Source organism: Leptidea sinapis, chromosome 11 (genome assembly GCF_905404315.1).
Source record: "Leptidea sinapis chromosome 11, ilLepSina1.1, whole genome shotgun sequence".
In the NCBI taxonomy this organism is placed as follows: domain Eukaryota; kingdom Metazoa; phylum Arthropoda; class Insecta; order Lepidoptera; family Pieridae; genus Leptidea; species Leptidea sinapis.
Genome location: NC_066275.1, coordinates 12,370,120 through 12,387,796, shown reverse-complemented (window position 1 = coordinate 12,387,796; position 17,677 = coordinate 12,370,120). Strand labels below are relative to the sequence as shown.

General features: G+C 33.6%; 1 protein-coding gene across 2 annotated transcripts in view; it reads right to left on the bottom strand.

Annotated features, from left to right (window-relative positions):
* LOC126966922 (ecdysone-inducible protein E75) overlaps positions 1 to 12,655 on the bottom strand; it is a 165,738-nt gene extending 153,083 nt beyond the window's left edge. Inside the window, exon 1 of one of the 2 annotated variants that reach the window (XM_050811213.1) lies at positions 12,652 to 12,655. Coding sequence is in view for 1 of the 2 variants with exons in the window: in XM_050811209.1 (XP_050667166.1) it covers positions 5,882 to 6,143 (262 nt within the window). In the remaining variant the exon portion in view is untranslated. Of the gene's footprint in view, positions 1 to 5,881; positions 6,299 to 12,651 lie in introns of those variants that run through there. The other variant, XM_050811209.1, reaches the window with a different exon arrangement.
* Positions 12,656 to 17,677: the final 5,022 nt, after the last annotated feature.

Genomic DNA, 17,677 nt, shown 5'->3' with positions numbered 1-17,677 from the left:
ATGTTTTTACAAAAAAAAAAAAAAGATCATCTTGCACCTAAATGTTAAAAGTCTAAATATTTTTGTCTTATTTAGACAAATAAAACACAACTCTATAAATATACATAAATATATTAAATTCCACAAGTTTTAGACCTCAGTTTTCGGTCAGGGCAGGTAGTTCTATAATTGAATTATTAATAATCAACCTATATCAGGTTACAACTTTTTGGCGACCTTTTTCTAACCTTCGACGTTTTTGTTTCGTAGAAAACGTATATGGAATGATTGGTTTTATGCGAATAATATAAATATTGAATTGTCCGGTTCCAATAGCAAACTAATAGCTTTTGGCCGAAATCATGTGAATTTGTATAAGTCCTTAACACAAAATATAAGGATTGTGTGGTTTTATGAAAGCACGGTAAAAGTGAAACTTTTTTTCACATTATATTAAAATAGCGTGAAGCACTGGCATAAATGAGTAATAGTCTATACACCACACGGTCAGCTACTGCGAAGTATAGGCGCCGCCCGACCGTCACGCGACATGCAACACACAGACGAAAAAGTTTGAGACGATGTAATAAATGTTTCACTTTAAAATACCTTTTTTTTTAAACAAATTTAACTTCCATAAAAATTTATGGATGATACGGGACTCGACTCTCGGGTTCCGTCCAAGCGCTGTTAACAATCTTACCTTACTTATTTTTAAAGTGATATCACTTAGGTACTTCTGGGATTAATTATTCAAACTAAATTTGTAACTAAAATAAACGATGCGGGGCTCAAACCCGCGACCTCCAGTGTTCCGTCCGAGCGCTCTTTCTTTGCGCTTGGGTCAACCCAACAGTTCGAGTACGCATGGGTCGTAAATTATGGTATATCTTGTTCAACTCTCTGGTTGTGGCTCCATCTGGTGGCTCGAACGGTTAGCTCAGTTGGAAAGAGCGGTCGAACGGAGCCCGAGAAGTCGCTGGTTCAAGTTACGCATCCTTCATAAATTTTGGTTACAAAATTTGTGGAATAGCTTATGTTATAAGGTGTGATCAAAGTCTACACTGGCCAAAGTCACGGATACCCGCTTGTATTAGAATAATAAATAAAAGCCTAAAAGCGTACGTAATCGTTCCACTGGATGTTTATGTTATGAAACAATTTATGTGTTGTTGGTGTTGGTATGACGCGTCGTGACCTCAGACAAGGTCAGCAGCCGCAACTTCCCTGTGGACTCAATCGTTTACTGCGAAACGTTACACTATAAATATTACGTCGTACTCTATATACAGATACCTAATATACTATTGTTACATTGTAAATTCTTTTCCGTTACAATCTTCCTTCTATGGGGTTCCCCGATCGACTTTAAGCCGCATAGGTGACCGGCAATGCTTTTGTGTTGCAAAAGCGATCAGCTCAGGTTTGTGCCCATTTTGGACCCATTTGTGCGCTGTTACTCAAAAATTCTTTCAAAATGGCAGTAATCTCAGTAAAATCAACTTAAACCAACTCATTATCATTTTCATTAAAAGTTTAAAGTTAGCTAGTCGCTGCTAATACATATATAACTATTATTGGTGATTTATTAATGCTATAATCTACTGCTTCTCTTATAAGAGATTAAATGATTAATTAATCATTTTCCATTCATTCTGTATAATGTACATTATACAGACTCATACTCGCAAAACATTGTTCACTGCATAATCGATAAATTGTACAAAAACATTTAAATAGTAAATTATTATTTAATTTAAATTGTACACACTTACACTTGTTAAGCCAATATATATTGTATTGACTTTTATAAAATGTAAATAAGTAGTTTGTCTTACAATTGAACTTGTGATGTCGACACTTCACCGACGTGTACGTTGGGGGGAGAGTGGGGGGGGGGGCATTAAAGGTGTCCTTGTCACCACTACACGCAATTAATCACAGAATCGGCGCGCATTATTTTCCTACTAGCAGGTAAATATACCTACTATGATAGTAGATATCATCATATTATTATGAGTATCAGCAGGAAGTAATTTGCTCTTACAGAAGGTTACAGTGATAATTGATAACGTTCGCTATTAACTTTGGCTTTGGCAAATTTGCGAAGCTAAATAATGTATGCTCTTTTGTTTTATACATTAGTACCTACCTACCTACATATCGTCTTTGTTTACTAGGAAATTGAAAAAACAAATTGGTGTAGCAATAATAGATTTGTATACCTATTGTATACTTATACGTTTAATGTATACTAAGCATATTATATTTATTATATTATAGTTATGCATTATGTATGTATTTTTTATATACTACCTACGTATCCTCTTTGTTTACTAGGACATTGACACTATTTTGCATAAGAAAAAATCAAATTGGTCCTACAATAATACTATTTTATACCTATTGTATACTTTTACGTTTAATGTATACTAAGCATATATTTATTATATTAGAATTATGCATTCTGTATGTAGGTGTTTTTATTTATTAAAAAATTATAGAATATAACCTAGGTTTGGTTTATGGGAAAAAATACCACAAATTTGGTCTTTTAATTGTCGATACATACTTATAAGCCTTTATGACTTGGAAACAAACATCCAAACTTATATAATATATTCATCATATTTAAATGTTTGCACCTATAGGGGCGTCTAACATATTATATATTAATTTGAAAACATGAATGATACAATTGGTAGGCCCCCCCACAAAATGGCCCGGCGTTCTGGTCAAGATCGCCGGAATACGTTGGATGAAGGCAGCGCAGGACCGATCGTTGTAGAGATCTTAGGGGGAGGCCTTTGACCAACAGTGGACGTCTTCCGGCTGACGATAATACATTTTCTTATTCATGAGATCATAATACAAACGCCCAGTATTCTACTCAAGACTTTATAATAAATAATTAATATAAACTGCGAATTTATGTTTAATTACTTTAAATACGATAGTGATAAAGTATTTAATGTGTGTTTTATATGACGACCGCAATGCCCCAGTGAACATATTGTTCGGTAAGGTTTGTAAACATGGCGGGGTGTAGGGGTCGAGCTCACCTGCGCTCGCGCTGACATTGCCAGATAAGATACGACCATTATTTTGTCACTGCTATCGGCCCAATGTCACAGTGACCTTAATGACTTCGAATGACGCGCCGGAGCGTTCGTCGCTCTGACCTTGTGATGTTAATCTAATCTTCCATTCGCGAAAAATTTGTTAGCACGATTATGTTTCATATACACATGAACACTCAAGAGCACCTACTCTAACATCAAGGACATATGCTGTGTTATTATCAAACCAATCAAATCAAATCAAAATCACTTTATTCGTGTAGGTCAAGGAGATGGCACTTATGAATGTCAAAAGTTTCCTTTTTCCTTTTCACATTTACAACCACTTCGGAGAGTTGAACATTAATGAGAAGAACTGGCAAGAAATTCATTGCCACTCTTTTAAGTCAACATTTACATCTTTATTATAATAAAATATCTTTATCATAGAAATTACAATATGTTAAGGCTGGGGACCGAGCCAACGGCCTTGAGGAATTGAGTGAGTCACCTCTTTCTCCACAAGATCGCCTTTGTTTTAATTCATAATTAAAAGCATTTTTAATATATTACAAACATAATTATTTTCTTTACAAAAATAACAAAACTATGTCATGTTAAATATTATTGGTGTACAATTAATAAATATTTGAACAATTTTTATCTTGATTATATGATCATGGATAATGGAGGCATGCTCCAACTGTAAAAGTTAGGGGTACTTTGGCGATTTTTTTTCTCAATTTCTATTAAAGATAGAAATGGAAAGAAAAAATGAGTTTTCATCTCATACTCTGTAGACAAATCATTACTTTTGTAAAAATTAAAGCTTTTCATAAACCGTTGAGAAATGGTTTCACTTTCAAGTCTTCTAAGTTCTATTCCAAAGACACTTGGCCCTATCTAAAAAAATATTCCGATATTATCTGCATTTAATATATAGTTATTAAAGTTTCTCTCAGTCATAGTGGACCCTACAAACGTTGTCCTGTACACACGTCTTAAATTTAAAAAAAAACAGTCCATCCGTTAGGAGGAGTTCACAAACATACACATGAGCAGGAGAATTATATTATATGGACGGAATTGAGACTCTAAACCAATCTCAAATTCACTGGAACACACAAAAATAATCATCAAAATCGGTCCAGCCGTTTAGGAGGTAGTTCAATTGTGAATCTAAACCATTCTCGAATCCACGTAAAGAAACACACCAATCTCAAATTCACTGGAACACACATAAAAATCATCAAAGTCGGTCCAGCCGTTTAGGAGGAGTTCAGACAGTGTGTCCAATTTGGCAGACGTATCATAGAAATCCACTGTGATAATTTTTCCCTAACGCGCCAGAATATATATATATATATTTTATATTATTATAGATATATATATTTTATATAACTTCAACAAAAAAAAAAATGCATTGTAAATGATTCTTTTAAATTGATTTATCAGCAAAGTTCAATGCCACGCAATCTGCAATGTCGTAATTACTCTTCAATGTACCTTTCAGATAACAAAGGACATAATTGTCATTGGTCTGACAGTTATTACTTCAAACATTACAATATCTATTTCAATTCGCTTAACAAAGCCAATTAAAAACCAAAAGTCATTGTTTTTGGTCAATTAATTACAGTAGGTATAACGACGACTCTGTATTGTATTAAGTCCTATACATAATTCTTATGAAAAAAAAATTATTGAAGTAGGCGTAACTTTGCGGAAATCAATAATTATCCAAATGTTTTGAGTTTTGAGTTATTTCTTTAGTGTTTACTGCCAATATTTGTCTTTAAGCAATTCGACACGTGTTTCGTCTATACACGAGGCATCCTCGGGACATGTTGACTCGCCAAAATCTGGCACGAGACTCTGGCAAGAGATTTTGGATATTTTTTTTATTTTGTAACACTAAAGAAAACTCAAAACATTTGGATAATTCTTATGCTTAAATACCAAACGCTCTATTACGAGGTTAGAAATTAGAATTGGCTCAAATACAAAATGATCTACGTAAATATCAAAAACATGTCAATATTATGAGATCAGAACATATTAAAATCATACCATAGTAATGTATTTTAATATTATATATTTTTTAATCTATACTAATATTATAAAGCTACAGTGTTTGTTTGTTTGAACGCGCTAATCTCTGGTACTACTGGTCCGATTTGAATGATTCTTTCAGTGTTGGGTAGTCCATTTATCGAGGAAGGCTATGTTTTTTTTTCAAAATTAGGGATCCGTAATAAAATTGCTATTTTGTAACACAAGGTGTAAAATCGAAACCCTATTTTTGCGTGCGCTGCAAAAACTATTGACAATAGAATAAAATGATGTACAGGCTATAATATAGGCAATATTTTATTACTTATAAAACTATCGCGTGAATTATACTTTATATGGCAAAACAACGTTTGCCGGGTCAGCTAGTTTAACAATAAAGGTTCAGTTTGTTTCAAATATCGATATTTTAAAGTTATGTTTTTGTAATGCTCGTGCTGTAAACGTAATTAGTTTTAATTGAGCATTTATAATTACATATTGTACAGTAATTGTGTGTATAAGATGGCCTTCGTAGACGTCATAACGCGGAACAGTGGCCTTATCATTATATTCCGAACAGGAAGTATAAACAAATTATAACACAAATGTCACCATCAAATATTTACTATTAGAACCACACGAAATTCATTGAGTAGAAATTTAATTTATTTCTCACAGAAATGTTTGCAAATTATTTGTGTGTTGTTTTTGTTTACATTAGTTGTAAACATAATATTATCCAATATTTCTATATGTTATTTATGTGATATTTAAAGATTGGGAAAACTTACCTAAATCAGGAATGGAACTCGTGGGTTCCTCGAACAGAGACGGCTTGATGATCCTGGGCGGAGGAGGCGGCGGCGGAGGTGGTCGCATGCACTGGATGACGGACTGGGGCTGCTGGGTCACCGGCGCTGGTGGAACACATGGAGCCCGGAACTCCTTGCCCGGAGCAGCCGGCAGGTCCAGCCGGCGTGAGCCTATCATCTCTAAATCGTAACCATGATCCATGGGTTCGCGTTTCGGCGACAATTTTGGATAGCACTGCATCGGACAAGCTAATAGTCTTTAAGTCTAGTTATAAATGTAAAACAATCCAATAAATGCACATAAACACACGTGAATGTTTGATTAGATGTCGCGGTGAGTCGGTAATGCCGCGCACAGCGAGACAGGTTCGCTCGCCGCGGCTAACTTTCTCTCACTGGCGAGTGAGCGCCGTGGCCCGCGGCTCACTGGACGAAAGTGAATCTGCAACGTGCCCCCGCACCCCGGCCCGGAGCCCTACACGGTACACCGCCCGCCCAGCCTTCCACTACGTTCATTGCATCGCCTGCCCTACGTCAAGTTTAACCTTACACTGTGACCTCTCGAGTGCAACGATCTATGCCCAAATATAGCTTAAGCTCGCATTTTATACATTTTGATCATTCACCTCATTTGATTATGACCCAGCCATCCCAAAAAAAAATATATTATTAAGAAAACTTAATTTTTTAGCATATAATGCTTAAGGCGTTAATTAAGCACTAAAGAAAAGTTAAATTCTAACATGCTTTGAAATTTCATTAAATATCCAAAACTTGTAAATAATTTATACATTTCCTTATTTTAACTTTACGTACTGTAGGATTGTACAGGGATTTGGGAGGTGTCTATTGTTAATTAGTGTTTAGTAATATTTGTGCTTTGGTTCAAATGGCGCCGTAGCTAGTGAAACTACTGGGCCAATGAAACTTAACATCTTGTGTTTATAAGTTACGGAAAAAAATTTATTGCCATGGCGAAATAACCATCAGATAATTATTACATTATATCATATTGCTAATCACAAAAAATAAAACGAAAAAATTAAAAAAAAAACGAGTGTGCTTTAGAAGACATTTTGCCACACGACTGAAGTAAAACAAAATATCTATTTAATCTTATATATAAAATTCTCGTGTCACAATGTTAGTTACCTTAGTCCTCCGAAACGGCTTCACTGATTTTTACCAAATTTTATTTGCATATTCAGTAGGTCTGAGAATCAGCTACTATCTATTTTTCATCCCCCTAAATGTTAAAGGTAGTCCCCAATCGTTTTTTAAATTTTTACAAATTTTTTATTTTTATTTTATTATGATTCAGCATTGAAAAATACATACAAAAATTAAATTTTCGCCCTTCTACGATCTACAACTATTTTTGTATCACGATTTTTATATTACTCTGTTCCATCCACCAAACCGATATAGGGTTGCAAGATGGCAATCGAATACAATAATTGTAGTACGATATATTTGGTAGATCTGAGAATCGGTTGCATCAAAATTTTAATAATTGATTTTTTTAATATGTTCTATGGCAATACAACTTTTGCTGTGTCAGCTAGTAATATATAAAATTCTCCAGTCCCGGTGTTAGTTACCAAACTCCTCCGAAACGGCTTAACCGATGTTTATGAAATTATTTGTGCATATCGGGTTGGTGTGAGAATCGGTCAACATTTATTTTTCATACCCCTAAATGATAAGGGTGACCCACCCCAAAATATATATATATTTTTTATTTTATTATGATTCAGCATTGAAAAATACATACAATTTCAAAGTATCGCCCTTCTTCGATCTACAACTATTTGTGTATCGCGACTTTTATATTATTCTGTTCCATCTACAAAACAGCTATAGGGTTGCAAGATGGCAATCGAATACAATAATTGTAGTACGATATATTTGGTAGGTCTGAGAATTGGTTGCATCTATTTTTTATACCCCAAATATTTTAACTATTTGATTTATTTTTAATTATTTTATATGGCAATATAAATTTGCTGGGTCAGCTAGTTAATCAATAAAATTGCTCAAAAACGTAATGAAATTATCAAATTATCAAGAATTCACCGTTCGCGTAACGCTTCCGTTCATTCGTAACGCTCTCGTCACGCAATCACCAGCTTACTCCCCAAATCAAGCGTGCTCTAAGAAGTTTTACTTCAAAAAGCGTAAAAAATTTTTTTGCAAACATTTAAAGATATCTTATTCAGTATTATGGATCAATTTATAAATATGTGTTATAAAGTTTTTCATTCAGCAAATCACAAGGTCTTCTATGTCCCATTTAAATAAGTATATCATATGAATTGCGTTGTGTGTGTTATTAATATTCTTAGAATACCAGATACCTACATTATGGCCTCAAAGTAATGAAGAGTAAGACACGATTGTTGATAAGTGATAGCGATCTATAAGATAGCTCAGTATTGAGACGTGCCCTAACATATATAATTATTACTTATAATTTAAATCAAGATAATGCACGATCGTATGAACATATTTTCCGATCGTTTGACATTACTTAGTAAGGTTATTTAAAATAAGGTTATATATATATATATCGATCTATTGAACTGATTTGGTATTTCAAAGGAGTTTAACTATTAAGTACATTTCTGAATAGACAAATTGTATTGGTAGGAATATATCTTTACACATAAATAAAATTAGAGTGTCTGTTTGTAATATTGAAATAACCGTTTTACTACATGTATATGAATATTAGATATACAGGTATATACATACACATACACCAAAATATTTTTTTTTACAATTTCTGTCTGTCTGTTTGTTCCGGGAAATCTCGGAAATGGCTATTCCGATTTTGACGGGACTTTTATTGGCAGATAGCTGATGTAATAAAGAGTAACTAAGGCTACGTTTATTTTAGAAAAAAATATTTTATTTTAGAAAAAAATGTTATGTTGTTATGTCCAAGAAACGGTCTAACTCTAAAAATGATTTATATATGGCAAAACAACGTTTGCCGGGTCAGCTAGTACAATATTTAAAGACTTACATAATATTTTCATTTATATCTTTAAAAATATTCAAAAGCAAATTCATTTTGGCACTCACTCCGAAGTAGAGTTATAATAGAGCCTTCAAGCACTAAGCATACTCTTTATATAAAAAAAGAAAAGACTATTCCTCTATCAATATGACACACAATCAGAATGGAGCGACCGCTCTTAGGCTTTTTAATTTATAAATTTTATTGAAACCAAACTTTATTTAAAAAAAAATGGCCCGCTGTGCTTCATGCTCCCGTACTTCTCAGGTCGGCGAGGCATAAGTGATTTAAAATCCAATTGTGAATTATAATTCACAATTGGATAATAATATAATATAAATATATATATATATAGATATATATATATATATATATATATTCATATATATATATAGATAATATATATGAATTTAAATACTTAAATTAACGGGAAAACTTTATTTTACCTTTAACTAATATTAACTTAACCATTAATTATTAACCATTAATAAAAATAAGAGGCACGAATGGCTGTCCATAATAGAGTGCTTGTCGCCACGTTGGGGCCATGTACGGACGTGAGAGTTGGGTATGGCAGAAGAAGCATAAAAGCAGAATTAACGCAGTTGAGATGCGATCACTGCGTAGTATGTGTGGTGTGAGACTGATTGATAGAATTTCGAATGCGGTAATAAAAGCGCGCTGTGGTCTGAAAGAAGATGTTGTGACTAGGATTGAGAAAGGAATGCTGAAATGGTTTGGATACGTGGGGCGAATGAGTGAACAAAGAATGTCTCATCAAATATATAAGGCAAGTCGGTCGCAGGAGACCTCGTAGAACATTAGCCGAGAAAATTTTCAACAAAATCAATAAAAGTGTAACCTAATAATTGCGACGAATTTAAACTACGTGACTGTATCATGAAGTGACGCGCCGAATTATATTAAAATACTGAAAGTGCTTTAAAATAGATTTGCCAGCTAGTAACATAAAATACAAATGCTATACCAACGGGAAACATACGGAAAAAACTCAAAGATATAAAATAAACACTTTTACTGTAAATTTGTCACAATTAAAAAAAAATGAAATGAAATTTATTTATTAACATGAATCGTACTTTACATTGTTCTTAAAATTGGTAGCTGTTACTCACACACATAATTCGCCAATAAATCACCAAACAATTATTATTTAAACAATAGAAAATGGATGATATAAAATGATGATATAAAAAAAATTGCCAATGGTATGTGAGAACTCAATTTAACTTTTAAAACTGTGGTAATTTAACAAAAGATAAAACATAACTACGGGCGCTATGTTTGAAATATGAAGTTTTCTGTGGGAGGCTAGAGTTGAAGGCTACAGCGGGCTTTGTAAGGGTCACTGCCACCCGCTTACGGTCGGGAGTTGAGAGAGAGAGTTAGAGTCGAGCCCGACTCCTAGTTATTATATAGATATAATAGAAAATATCCAAGAAAGTATTCCTTCTATCTTTATCCATAAATCTACATGTAAGTTTTTGTGAGCTATAAAAAAATAACAGCTTTCTACTAAATATGTATTTAGACGGACTTTATATAACAATTTTTGTTATCAATAATTTCTTGCTACTTCTTCTCATTAGCTCAACCCTTTGCGAAGTAGTGGTAGATTCAATAATTTTTTTTTTGACATTTTAAGTTTTATTTCCGTCTCCTACATAAATAAAGTGATTTTGATTTGATTTTATTTGATTGTATTTGAAAATGTATTCAGACACGCTGTAACAAATATTTATTTTTAATTATAATTATTTAAAACAGAATGCTTCACGCAATATTGTTTAAAATTTAATAGAAACATGTATTTAATGTTAAATTGGAGTTGATTTTGAAAAAAAAAAAACGTTAGCAAGGGCATATGTTTCTCTTTATTAATCCGGCACTATTTCACTCTGTAATGAATACTCTCGATCAATCTGTCACGTCAAATGGAACCTTAAAAGTCAGTCAGCTGTTTACTCTTTGTTTCAATTATTGGTTCAGTAATTCTAATCTAAGTCTTGGATTTACCCTATCTGCTCGGATATGAGATTAATTTTGTATCATTTTTTACCCTGGTTGCATTATTCGTGTACATATTAGGCCAACTTATTAATTATTTATTGCATTATTCACTTGAGATGTTGATAATTTAATTGGGCGAGAAAAAATTGGTTTCTTTTATACCGTTTCGTAATAAGTTCCAAGTTACCAAACAAATCAATGCAGCACATTGGACTATGAAGTAAATTATTTTAATTTTCTTACAATTATTAATTGTTATTTATATTTATCACATAGTAATAAGAAAAAATACGGGTTGCACTCCGGGAGTGCCGGCAGAAGTGAATACTTGAACATAAACATTGTACATTTCTGAATATTTGGGAATGGTTACGAAATCATTTCGCACGAATTGCTTTATTTATCAGAATAAAATCAACTTTCATCTATAATTTCAACGACTGTCTTTCGAATTTTCGATCAGGTCACGTGTCCTGACGCGAGTTTAACATTTTATACCCATCCAAAGAAAAGTGCTCAACGCCACTAAAGAAGTTATCACTTCAAAAAAATATATACATTTCTCTGTTTAGAAATGATTTGATGTTCAATTTTTATTATATTTCCAACAACTCAGATAATACTGCCCGGTATCAGGTACCATTGGATGAACATATTAATTACCATCAATTTCATATAAGATACTCTTACTAGAAAAATACAAAAGTAACCAAATAATAATATATTTACAAACAACCTTTCCTGCACTCGGGTTCAAAAAAAGCACGTAAACCTTATGCTAAATCATCCAAAATTTTTGAGTTATCTTGAGTGTAAGCTCCGCTCATATTAGTCTTCAATCAATTCGAAACATGTTTCGACACGAAGCATCCTCAGGAGATGTTGACTTCCAAATTCTGATTTTCAATATAATATAATCTACTTTAAAAGATTTATCAATTTTGCGGAGCCTAGTAGATGAAATTGCGAGTTTATACTTTATATAATAATATAATATTGACACACTTTTTACACAAATTATCTTGCCCCAACTTAAGCATATAATATAGCCTGTGTTATGGGTTACAAGACAATGATATATTTAATACAATATACTTACTTTAACATACATAAATTCATAAAAAATACATAAATACATTTAAACATCCATGACTCGGAAACAAACATTCATCATATAAATGCTTGCACCTACCGGGATTCGAACCTGGGACCTCTAGCTTAGTAGATAGGATCGCTAACCACTCGGCTATACAGGTCGTCAAATGTTAACATGATGTACTTTTATTTTTAAATTGGTACTTACATAGTTTATGAGCGAGGTGACATTTCCTAGCAAATGTTATCAAATATTAATAAAATAAACGAGTGGCCTTTGAGTTTCTTGTATGTTCTTCACACGAGCTCTACTTTTCTGAACATATGATGGATACAGTAATTACAACTAAATATTTATAATGACGCTTCAAAAGCACTAGTTAAAGCCTATTTGAATAAAGTTTTCTGGAATAATTTGCGAGACCGCTACCAGTATTCGCAAGGACAAAACCGATTCAGGGACAAAAATGTGCAAAAATCTGTATTAAATAACTTACATTTTACATAATTGTGCATTTCTAGTGTAAGTTAATTCTAGCAATTACAAATAATCCTTTATCCTGTATTCCTTCTCTGGTTTTGGTTGATTCCTATTTTTAACTCACTTTTAGATTTATTACGTATCTAATAATAAGCGAATTTAGCATGTAGTGTTTACCTGATTTTGCGTGCACGTAATGGAAATTGTAAATAGTTTTTTCTATGAAAATTCGGGACGAGACGAGCAGGACGTTCAGCTGATGGTAATTGATACGCCCTGCCCATTACAATGCAGTGCCGCTCAGGATTCTTGAAAAGCCCAAAAATATTGAGTGGCACTACAATTTCGCTCTTCGCCTTGAGACATAAGATGTTAAGTCTCATTTGCCCAGTAACTTCACTAGGTACGTCGCCCTTCAGACCGAAACACAATAATGTCTACACATTACTTTTTCGCGGCAGAAATAGGCGCCGTTGTGGTACCCATAATCTAGCCGGTATCCTATGGAAAGGATCCTCCCACTGGTATTGATATTAACGTTTTTATTAGCAATTTTAATTAAACTTAAACTATTTGATGGATAATTCATTACTGATACGTTACTTCGGCACTAAATACGTTATTGGTAATGTTCGACACCGTGACCGACATGAGGCCAGTGCATTTAAAATTATTGTGCAACCAGGGGTAAGGGTGTGTGCGTGTATAATATAGTATAGTAGTTTTATGTATATCTGTAGGCAATTCGGGAGTGAAAGTCGAATGGTTTGAGAAGGGCAGGAGGACACGTGGGTTGCAAACCACCTACCGAGGGTGTCTCTCATTGGCCGCATGCGCGACTCTGGAACGCTCCTGCGACGTTACTTACACCGTTGCGAGTTTAATTACATTATTATTTATTATTTTGAGTTAAATTTGACTCAAACATCCCATTTTTAGAGTGAATATTTTATTATATCGTCTCAAACTTTATCGTCTGTGTGTTGCATGTCGCGTGACGGTCGGGCAGCGCCTATAGTTCGTAGCAGCTGACCGTGTAGTGTATAGACTATTACTCATTTGTGCCAGTGTTCCACGCTACATTGTTTGTTTTTGTCAGTGCTTAATGTAAATATTATTAAAAAATTTTTTAGTAAAATGTCTATAATGTGAAAAAAAGTTTTGCCGTGGTTTAATAAAACCACACAATCCTTTTTTCATTGATGTATCGAAAAAACCGATAAAATCCCATTTTTAGTGATGTCGGTTAGGAATTTTAAAGTTTAGCGTCACCAACATGCTGTAATAACAGTATATATTAACTTTATAAAGGTTATGTGTTGCGTGACATTGTTAAGTTCTATAAGGGTAATAAAGTAAACATTGATTAGATATAAAGTTTAATATATAAATTAGTAATGTGCATTGTTTCATATTTGTTTTAGTCTCATTATTGTAGTAATTATAAATTTGTTTCATTTATTTGTGAACTACAAATATCTACTAAGTTTAATGTTATATATATGTTATCATTATATACCAAAGTAGTTTTTATATTCCGTATTGGGTTAACGAACTCCCTCATGTTATGACTATTAAATAAACCATTTTTTTTTTATGGAATAGGAGGACAAACGAGCGTACGGGTCACCTGTTGTTAAGTGATCACCGCCGCCCACAATCTCTTGCAACACCAGAAGAATCACAGGAACGTTGCCGGCCATTCAAAATATACCGCCTGAAGTTAGCTCAAAATAATAATTGTTCTTTTTTAAAGTACTTTGTAAATAGAACACATTTTATAATTTGAGTTTCCTTTCAAAGTCTAACATCTCATTCTAAAGCACAGTTTCGAAAACGCTCATTAGTACCTAAAATTGAGAAATCAAAAGGGAGTTACTAGCCCTTCTAACTCTAACCACTCAAAAAATTCAGTTGAAATAAGTAGTGAATCAAAGAACGCAAAACCAGATGTAAAATAGTTAATTAGTTTAAAAAAAGGTTGATTTGAATCTCGGTAATTAACCCCAATTTATAGAAGCAGTTACAACTTAATGCTTTACGTGGTCACGCAACGTTTTTCATTTAAAACGTCTCAAGTTCAACTTGAGCATTACTTACCTAATTTTTAAACACAAGTCCATTAACATTTTGCATGTGAACTTGAACTTGTAAATCGTGACATTAAAAATGAAGTCTTACTTTATTTACAAAATACAAGTTTACATTACGTGATATATCTACCTACGGACAAACTTTGAGCCATTTTATAATGATTTCATTAATTAGTGTTTTACGTACACCTGACCAAACAAGGATAGGGAGATGCAGTTCAGGCTCTAACTTGGACTGCACTTTACTATATAGGACCGAACCAGCCTAGCGAAACTCTCAAAGAAAAAAGCAATTCATTCGATTGCATGAAAGGTGCAGTAATTGATAGTTTGACAGATGACGGCTATAATCTAGAAAAAAAAGGGGAATGCTGAAATCCACTACGTTTTAAGCAACTGTTTGCTTTCAAACTTTGCCAGACTATATTTCGTCGCCATATTATACTTTCTATTTCAAACTTATGCCAAATTTTATGTTGTAGTTTTTATATCCTCTTTGGACCGAACTTCTTAAAGATATAACTTATATAAAAAGTGCAGTTACAATTACACGTGCTTTAATCTATCCAACAGCATGGAGACTCCTCGATAAGTCAAAAAATGGTCAAACACACCGCAAATTCATCGCACGTCACGTATTTGTAATAAGGATATCTACCATCTGTGAATATGTAGCGTTTCTCCACGGTGCGGCTTTCAAGGAACTTTTCCCCGTACAACAAAGCTGTGGAATGAGCTTCCATGTGCGGCTTTTCCGGAGCGATACGACATGGGACTTTCAGAGCCGACAACGCTCCTGTCATTCCTCTGGTACAAGTACGCTCGTTTGTCCTTCTCTTCTATAAAAAAAAGAAGGAAGGCGGAAAATAGCTTTAATTAACAGAACGGTGTAAATGCATCCTGCATCGGTAGTCGTCGGTGCACTGCAAGCGTCTCGACCTCCAGCGATCGATATGCACTGGCTAGACGTATGTCGGGCTCCCACTGGATAATGAGTTATCACATTTAACACACATTGGAGTTTATCAGACTGTCCCTACCTATATTTATAATTTAGTTAAATATTGTGTAATTAATTATCATTAATTTTGTTCGATTAGAGAAAAATTATCAGAGTGAATTTTTACGATGCGCGCGCACACCGTCACGCAAATTCGACACCCTGAAGCTAGCTGGTCAACTAGACTATTTGTATCATATCAGCTCCAAAGCTTCTTGTTACTCATATGTCTACTGAACCACAACCAATGGACGAGCATTAAATAAATTTTAACTTATAATTTCAATTTATGTACAAGTTTTAGGATAATAAAAAAAATATTTTCTCTCAAATTGTATAAAATAATCTAATGAAATTTAACCACATTTAGCATACATTTTTATCATACAATTCCTTCCTATGTTTATAAAGTTTTACTATATATCACAAAAATAATTAAAATGTTTTGTTTCAGCTTGTGCCTATGAAGCCCTATCATACTGAAGATACTGAAGACTTAAGTATTTCGTTTTAATTTCAGCTTCATACCTCCACATGCTCCCGAGATAAAAGGTCTTGACAGACATACAGCCGGACGGACGGATAGGAAACAAAGTGATCCTATAAGGGTTCTGTTTTATCCTTTTTAGTATGGTACCCTGAAAATAATTAAAAAATCATTTTCCAGAGTAACTGAGTTAACTGAATTGTCCATGATGAACCATTCTCGAATTCACTCAAACACATACAAAAAGATTTCATCAAAATCGATCCAGCCGATTAGGAGTTCAATAACATACAGCATGAAGCAAAACAGCACCCAAAGCAGGCACTATTTACCAGGTGATTCTTAAATTCAATCGTCCTCCAAAAACATCAAAAAAATTGCTCGAATCGTCACATTTTTGATCACAATTGAGTTAATGGAAATTTAAAAAAAAAATATATTCGAATAGTTTTATTCAAATTTAGCGGATATCCGTGATATTAGTCCGCGTACACAAATGACTGAGCACGTAGTGCTTATAAAAATCGTTGTTTCTTAGAACTTTAATTATGAAAACATCGCAAGTGTCTGAGCATTAAAATTAAGAAGATGATTGAAATCTATCTAGTAGATTTTTCTTGATGAAACAAAAACCTGTATCTTAAAGAAGCTAAAACAGTAGTACTATTCGAAAATGAATGCCTCAGATCTGATAAGAACGGGCGCAAGAAATTCAGCGGGCTTCTTCTATATATAATTCTATTATAAAACTAAAATACCGTAGAAGGCAATAAACCTAGTTCAGTGTTCGAATTCAGTTGAACTCAGAATATAATTCGCGAGTATTTCGACCCCGCAAGCCTTGAAGACTGCAGCAGTGGAATGCCCTTGCAAGGGTATCTCAATGTCGGACTTTGGTGCCAGTCATCGCCCTGATGCCACCAGCCCCCTCCTTCCCGCGTCCCCACCCCTACACAAACCTCTTTTAACTGCTGGCAACTGAGTAAATAAACAATTACTCGTACCTGCGGGCTGCGACCTTACTTAACATATGGCTGACTAACTATTAATGAATTAAATCTCGAAAATTTTAGTTATTTCGCAGTTATTCGGATTATTTCTGTCAACGGATCAGCCTAGCTGTCTCTCCAACTCGGAACAGTTGCCCGCGTTCTGGTACACGAAGTGAGTAAATTATATATTAAAGTGCTAGCTAGGAATTCGATTTCTCATTTTGTGTTATTATAATAAAATAAGCCAATATTTATTTACCCTTGATTTAACTGAGTAACGGCCCTTTTCAATAACCTATCTATCCTTAGCTTAACTTATTAGACGTATAAAAATCTATCTTTTTACGCTTCCTTACATTTCAATATCCTATTGACAGATAGAATTGGACTATAACTATATTGTACATAACTATGGATAGATAAGATCTTGTCATTAAACAGTGACAGCAATTTATCCGTAATTTAAACTAAGGGTAGATAGGCTATTGAAAACGGCCGTAAATAAACAATTACTCTTACCTAACTAAATTTAATGCATGTATCTGTGTATCTGCCTGTATACTAACAAAACTAA